Raw genomic sequence first — 7415 nt, forward strand, 5'->3', positions numbered from 1 at the left:
CTGACACCTGGGTATACACACAGACCCACAAAACTGCCTGACAAGTATTGGGGTTAGCCCGTGTCCCTCTCTCCCAGGGCTCTGCCAACCCCATGCTGGCCAGCAGCCCCCCACCCTGGAAGAAACCTGCGTCAATGGCAGAAAGAGGACCCATCAGAGAGCGCTTGCGGGGGCAGGAGGGGCACCTCCTGGGGGGCAGGCATCTCCCAGGCCTCAGAGGCCACAGGCCCCCTTGGTCACTGTGGAGAGGCGAGGAGGACAGAGCCAAGTGACTGCCAGACGGACCGGAAGTGTGGCCCCGAGGGCCGGCCTGCACACAGTACAGGGGGACAGGCAGGCCGGCAGCCAGAGGCCCCAGCCGGAGCCAGCCTTATCCTAAAGCAAACAGCCCCCTTCCCCTCCCCCTGGGCCAGGCCTTCCCCACCCCCACCTGGGCTCTGCTGGACCCCCAGCCAGGCCTGCCCTGCCCCTCCACCCCCTGCCTCTGCAAAGACCCCAGCAGGCTCACGGGAGGGAGCCCCCCCCCCCAGATTCCTGGGAATTTTGGCCGCCAGTGCGACTGCCACGGCTCTATATTTAGCTTGGGAAACACAAGCCCCCATTGTTCCACCTGGTCAGGTGTCCAACCCACCCGGCCAGAGGCAAACTGAGGCAAGAGCTGAGGCGAATGGGCAGCTGGAGGGGCGGCCTCTGGAGTCCTTCAGCCAGCATCCACACCCTCCCCACGAACGCCTCCTCCAGGAAGCCCTTGACCCTCCACACACCCTAAGCCACAGCCTTGGGCAGTTTTGGGCACGGGCAGGATGTGGATGACCACATGGAAGGGGCAGACTCGGGGGTAAACAGAGGCTGGGGCTGGGTCTCACCCCTCAAGGGGGCTGAACATCAAGGTGGTACACAGAGAGAGGACCACCACACCCCCTTTCCTCCCTCTCTCCTTCCTGTCCTCCTCCCTGCTGTGAAAACATGGCTAGGAACGGGGGTGCCAGGAGGGGTCAGGGGGCAGCAATCTGGAAGACCCCACATATCCAGCCTACACAGCCAGGCTCCCAGCCACCGTCCAGACTCAGGTGTCACACATACACCCCGTCACACCACGTCCCAGACACGGTCCCCCAGACATGGTTCCCAGACACTGTCCCCCAGACACACAGGCTGTCCCCCAGACACTGTCCCCCAGACACGGTTCCCAGACACTGTCCCCCAGACACACAGGCCATCCCCCAGACACTGTACCCCAGACACGGTTCCCAGACACTGTCCCCTGACACACAGGCTGTCCCCGGACACTGTCCCCCAGACACTGTCCCCCAGACACGGTTCCCAGACACTGTCCCCCAGACACACAGGCCATCCCCCAGACACTGTACCCCAGACACGGTTCCCAGACACTGTCCCCTGACACACAGGCTGTCCCCGGACACTGTCCCCCAGACACTGTCCCCCAGACACGGTTCCCAGACACTGTCCCCCAGACACACAGGCCATCCCCCAGACACTGTACCCCAGACACGGTTCCCAGACACTGTCCCCTGACACACAGGCTGTCCCCGGACACTGTCCCCCAGACACTGTCCCCCAGACACGGTTCCCAGACACTGTCCCCCAGACACACAGGCCATCCCCCAGACACTGTACCCCAGACACGGTTCCCAGACACTGTCCCCTGANCGTCCCCCAGACACTGTCCCCCAGACACGGTTCCCAGACACTGTCCCCTGACACACAGGCTGTCCCCCAGACACACAGGCTGTCTCCGGACACTGTCCCCCAGACACTGTCCCCCAAATGCACACACTCTACCCACAGACAGTCCCCCAGGTACATGCACGCACACAGACATACCCTCACAGCGGAGGCAGACTCCCTACCAGAGACCCCCCTTGCCCCACCTGCCGAGAGCACCGTTTCCCAAGCTTTAGCAAAACAAGGTCGCACTGTAACCTCAGCTGAGGCCCCTCCCATCCCATGGGCCCCAGGAGGGCTGAAGGGGGCAGGGAGGCCAAAAAGAGGAGGCAGAGATGAAGACCACCCCAGGGCAGCCATGAGAGGCGGAGGTCAGCCTCTGCCCTGGCTCTGAGCCTCTCAGGTAAACGCACACACACGTACACACACACACACACACACACACACACACACACACACACACACACACGGGCTCCTAGTCACCAGCAGGCCCAGGGCGGCCCCTGGGGGCCGGACCCACAGGATCTGTGGTGGAACTTGTAGGACCCGAACGGCAGGTGGTTGCCCCAGAAACCAGGCCATTCTGGGTGCAGCAAAGGGACAACCTGACCCACTGAGCAAGCAAGCTGGCTGGAGTGTCCGGTCAGACCCACTGGCCAGGAGCAGCACAACGTAAGGCAACAGGCTGGGTGGGGCCCATGAAGTCTGTCCCCTGCCCTGGAAGCCCCCAGGTGGCCCTCCATCAGAGCCCTGACCAGGGCTCCTTCTCTTTGCCATTCCCAAGACACACATGAGGGCCACAGAGTATCCCCCAATGTGCTGCTGCCCTGGGGGGGGGGTACCCACAGGGACTGCCAACAGCTGACCACACCCAGACCCACGATGACAGAACCAGCCGGAGGGCTCACCTGGACACCCTGTGGCTGCGTCCAGAGCTTGTCCGTCTGCCAGACTCCAAGCTGACCCCTGCCTGCACCTGCCCGCACCTGCCCCCATCCCCCACCGCACAAAAACATCACGCACCTAGAACTGACCCAGCATCCCCGCCTCCCCGATGGGCCCAGCCCCAGCCCCAGCCCCAGTCAAGGAACCAAGGAGGACCTGGTTCACTGGGCCTCCCTCACATGCTGATGCTGGACCCAGAGGACAGGGTAACATGACAAGAAGCCCAAACCACGCAAAGGCCTGCCCACTGTGGGTGTTTCCTGAGCCTAGAGCCCTGGTGGGGCCGGAGGGTGGCATTTGGGCACCAATGCTCGATCTAACTGTGAAGGCCCACGCACAGGACAGCCCAACCTGCTCAGCGGCCCAGGCAAGCCCCCACCCCACGTGTCCACGGCCCACAGCCCACCGCCCACTTCTTGTAGACAGACCCGAGGACATGAGGCTTTGGCATGCTGGGCCCCCTGAGGTCCCCGCAGGCTGCAGGGTAGCCCACCTAGCTCTCACGGGACACACGGCCCCCGCGGCTGGGCTCCAGAGGGAAGCCTGCAGTCCCTGCCGGAACGGGCAGGCCATTACAGAATGCAGGGGGCAGCCCTCGAGTCCCCGTCCTGTGGCCCTGGCTCTCCTGGGGCTCAGCACTGTGCAGTCAGAGGGGATCGCGGCCCAGTGGGGTCCCAGGCCAGAGCTGGGCACAGCTCACTCCCCACCGCTTGCTGCCCCAGGCCCCAGTATTTCTTCACAGTGCAGGGCTTGTGTAAATCTCTAACAAACTGGGGAAGAAAGCCATTGTTTCCTGCCAAGAAGGGAAGCCCTGGGTGTCAGGAGGCCTGAGGCTGGAGCGCCCTCCCTGCCACACTGTCTCCAGGGAGAGTGTCTTTCAGGGACAGTCCTGGAAGCCCCTGCCCTAGGCTGGTTCTCCCCAAGAGGGCCGGTCCATGTGGGACAAAGGGTGCATACAGCCTCCCCCCGCAGGCCCGCCAGCCTCTAGGCCTTGCCCCCAGCCACTCACTGGGGGCAGGAAGCCAGCCCCCACGATGCCCCCAGCCCCTCTTCCCTGTACCCTAGCAAACCAGCCTCTCAGCCCAGTCCTGGCCTATCCCTACTCATGGCCCCCAATCCAGCTACACCAAGGCACCTGTGGCCTCAAGGGGTACACCCTAGTCAAGGCAACCTGCCCACCTCTGCCCACACTATTCCCCCACCTGGGGGACTTTCCTCTCCTCACCTGACCAGTACCCACATCTCCTTCCAGGCTATGCTGCCTATGTCTCTCCCCATGCCCCCACCCGACCTCCCTCTAGCTTTCCCTGACTGTGGACCACCCAGCTGCAGCTCCAGCCCAAACTAGCCCAGGACAGTGGCCCCTGCTCTCCTTGGGCCCCAAGAGTAGCCATGCTGGACACCCAAGCGGCTTGACCAGGAGCACCCAGTGACCACCACTAGGGAGACAGATGGCAGGCAGGGTAGGGTGGCAGCATGGGGTGGGGCATCTGTGGGATCTGGGGACAGTGGCCTGTGCACGCCCTCCCCTCCTGCTGACCCTGCCCACAGAGGCTGCCACCTGGACATGCCAGGGCTGTGGTCACTGGGAAGGCAGGGAAGGCCAGCCACCAGCAGGGAAGCAGCCAGCAGCAAAGGCTCCAGGCCTGCAGGACCACTGCCTGCGTCCACCAGCCCTGTTAGCTCTGCCTGAACCCCAAGCTGGAGGCTGAGGCCACTGCTGGGAAAAACCAACATTTCCCCATGGCACTGGGCGGGGGTTGAAGGCCCATTGATTCCCGCACAATGAAGGAGCCTGCGGTAGGAGTTTCCAGGCCCAGCCAAAGGCGACTTTGTTCATGGCTCCCTCCTCCCCCCAGAGGGGACAGTGATTTATTTTCTCTTCCAGGAGTGGGGCCCGAGACATAAATGGGGCGGCTGGCCTGCATCCCCACCTCACAGCGCCTGGGCCCAGCTCCCGCACACCCACCTCGGCTGGGGCTGCACGTTGGCCAGCCGTTGCCTGGAGGGGTGGGGGAGAAGGCCCCCTGCGGCCTGGCCAGAGGCCAAGGTCAGCCAGCGCACACGCACACCACGACCGCTGAATCACACACACAGGCGACCCTTCCCAGCACAGCCCGAACGGCAAGAGGACACCACCCCGTGGAGTGGGGCACCCCGCAGCCAGCACCCAGCCCCAGAGGTCCGCGCTCGGCCCTCCTAGGGCACACCAGCAGGGTCCAGAGGACAGGGAGGTGACCTCGAGGGCTGACTGCTCAGAGACCTGTCCACTGCATCCTCCTTGGAAAAATTCAAACAGGACAACCCTTCCACGAGTTCTCCTAAAGCTTTCGGGAAGGGCATGTCATTCCGAACCTCTCAAGTTCCCACTGTGAGAAACCCAAATCCTACCTTCCCTCAAATTTGGAGAAAGCTGTTTAAGACAAACCCACCATGATTGTGAAACTTTCAGAAAGGGGAACTTTGAAAACATGATCTGAGTCTAGAGACCTGCTGACTCCAGGAAGCATGACGCACGGGGAGGACGGCTTTCAGAAGACAGCCTGGCTCCCTCCGCACCGTGCTGCCCGCCTGAAGGCAGTCCGCGCTCGGTCTGCTCACCCGCAAAGTAGGACGCGCCCAGAGTGACCGTGCCTCTCAAGGCCAGGCCTGGAGGAGAAGCTGGCACAGCTCAGGAACAGGGGCCCCCAACACCCCACCCTGCAAAGCCACACAGGATCTTCCCCTTGGGGAGCGGCTCTCAGTGCCCTGCGGCCACCAGGGCCGTGCACAGCCAGCGCAAGGGCCGGGGCTGGAGACCGGCAGCGGTCCCAAGGCCAAGGCTGAGGGGAACAGAGCAGGGTGTGGCCCCTCCAGGGCCCCCTGGCACAGAGGCAGGCCCCGCCCCCCGCTGCCATCGCCGCCATCCGCCACTCTGCATCCAGCTCCCGCCAATGACCAGGCCAGGACAGCGGCCTCCAGAGCCCCCTGGCTGAGTAGCCAGAGGACAGGCAGGTGTGGGAATGAGGGAAGTCCAAGCAGATAAAAGAGGAATCAGAATCCAGGCTGCCGGCCACCGGGGGGGCCTTGCTGGGTATGACCTGAGTGCCCGCTGTGCCCAGGACACTGCCAGGCCCAGCCACGCCTGGGCAGCCCCCACCCTTAAGCCACCGGGCCAGTCCCCAGCCGGGCAGGCGGGGGGGTACCGTGGCATTAGGCCCACCTGGGCTGCCGCCTGCCACCCAACACCCAAACGTGCCCATATAAGGCCGGGTTGGGCTCGGTGTACCCGCTGGGTGGCGGGGGGAGGGGAGCGAAGCCTCAGAGGACTGGTGGACAGGGCAGGGACGATCCTGAGTGGTCAACACACCCAAAGGGCTGGCCTGGGTAAAGGGCCCGCCTAGCTGAGGAGAGGCCAGTGCAGAATATGGCGGGCGGGAGTCCGTGAACAAGTAGCTCCCATCACCCACCAGCCACGGATGTACCTTGCTGGGGTTGGGTACGGGGCAAGGGTCCCTCAGGAGACATTCCAGGCCCGCCAACTTGGACATCAGGTGTGCAGGCATGTGTCTAAGTCCTGGCACGGCACACGCCGACAGACAGTACGCAGCCCGAAGCAGGTGGTCCTCCGGATCTGCCTTGAGACAGGCCCCCACTCCCTACGCTATGCAGCAACTCCATGTTCCGGACACTCAATCCCCCAGCCCCTACGCTATGTCTTTCTAGGGACAGGCAATCTCAGGGCACGGGGCTGGGTCATGAGTCCCAGACATTGACAACGTCCCCACTGTCCCCAAACCCCACCCTGGCCATCATGGGGGTCTCTGCAGGTTCCCAGGGGCCTAACTGGGTCCACTGTACCAAACAGCCTACCCCACAAAAATCCCCAGGGTAACCAGCTGCCCTCAACTTCAGGTCCACATATGGACGTGCGTGGGTCCTGGCGGGGACTGGAGCCAGAGCCTACTCTGCCCCAAGTGTGGGGCCCCACAGGTGAGCCAGGGTGATCTTTGGGTGAGAAGGGCCCTGTGGGTGAGGTGTGCCCTCTCAGTGAGCATGGGGTCCCAAGGGGGAGCTGGAGGTGATCTGGGGGTGAGCTGGGGAACCCTACAGATGAGCTGGGGAGGGGCGTGGTGAGCTAGTGATGCCCTATGGGTGAACTGGGGCACCCCATGGGCAAAGGGGGGTATGCCCTGGGGGTGAGCCTGGGGGCCCAGCGGGTGAGAAGACCCGCCAAGCTTGGGGCCAGTAGGGGCGGAGCGCAGGCACGCGCGCCAGCCCGGCACTGTGGCAGGGTTCAGGGCCGGGAGGGAAAGGGGCGGCGCTGGCGCAGGCCGGGGCGCCGGGCTGGGCGCCAGGACTCACCTCGGGCGGCGGCGGCCGGCGGGAGGGCCCCCAGCAGCAGTGGCGGCAGCAGCAGCAACAACGTGGGGCTGGGCGTCATCTTGGCCTGTCCGGACCTGGAGGTATTGAGGGTCGGTCACTGGCGTAGGGGGTAGGGGTGGTCACCCTCTAGCCTAGGGCCCGGGAGCCGCCAGCACCCCGGTCCCGGGCTGCGGGGATCGGGGTGCGGGCCTCCCCGCCCTCCCTGCCAGCGCTCCGGGCGGAGGAAGCGGCGGCGGGGAGCACCGTGGGTATCAAAGGCAGACAAAGGGTTTACACTAATTACCGGCCTCCCCCGCCGCCCCCCGTCTCTAAACACCGTCTGGATTCCTGGCGCTTGTAACTCGGGCCCTGCCCGCGGGACACACAACACCGGCGGCCGCGCAGATAATCGCCTGCGCCATTAGCGGACAAATTTGCGC

General features: G+C 64.3%; 1 protein-coding gene across 1 annotated transcript; it reads right to left on the minus strand.

Moving 5' to 3' along the window:
• Positions 1–1677: 1677 nt before the first annotated feature.
• FGFRL1 (fibroblast growth factor receptor like 1) lies at positions 1678–7406 on the minus strand. Its single transcript, XM_034672247.1, has 3 exons — positions 7280–7406; positions 6976–7070; positions 1678–6244 (listed from the first exon to the last, which is right to left on the minus strand). Exons 2-3 carry the CDS (start codon positions 7052–7054, stop codon positions 5229–5231), a joined length of 1095 nt encoding a protein of 364 aa, XP_034528138.1. The 5' UTR covers positions 7055–7070; positions 7280–7406; the 3' UTR covers positions 1678–5228.
• Positions 7407–7415: the final 9 nt, after the last annotated feature.

This window comes from Ailuropoda melanoleuca, chromosome 11 (assembly GCF_002007445.2).
Source record: "Ailuropoda melanoleuca isolate Jingjing chromosome 11, ASM200744v2, whole genome shotgun sequence".
Taxonomy (NCBI): domain Eukaryota; kingdom Metazoa; phylum Chordata; class Mammalia; order Carnivora; family Ursidae; genus Ailuropoda; species Ailuropoda melanoleuca.

What these genes read in the sequence shown, in the direction of transcription:
- FGFRL1 (XM_034672247.1), bottom strand. Translation starts at nt 7,054, where the DNA reads ATGACGCCCAGCCCCACGTTGTTGCTGCTGCTGCCGCCACTGCTGCTG. An exon ending in GCCGGCCGCCGCCGCCCGAG is followed by an intron (nt 6,245 to 6,975) that starts GTGAGTCCTGGC and finishes GTCTCAAGGCAG; the next exon opens with ATCCGGAGGACCACCTGCTT.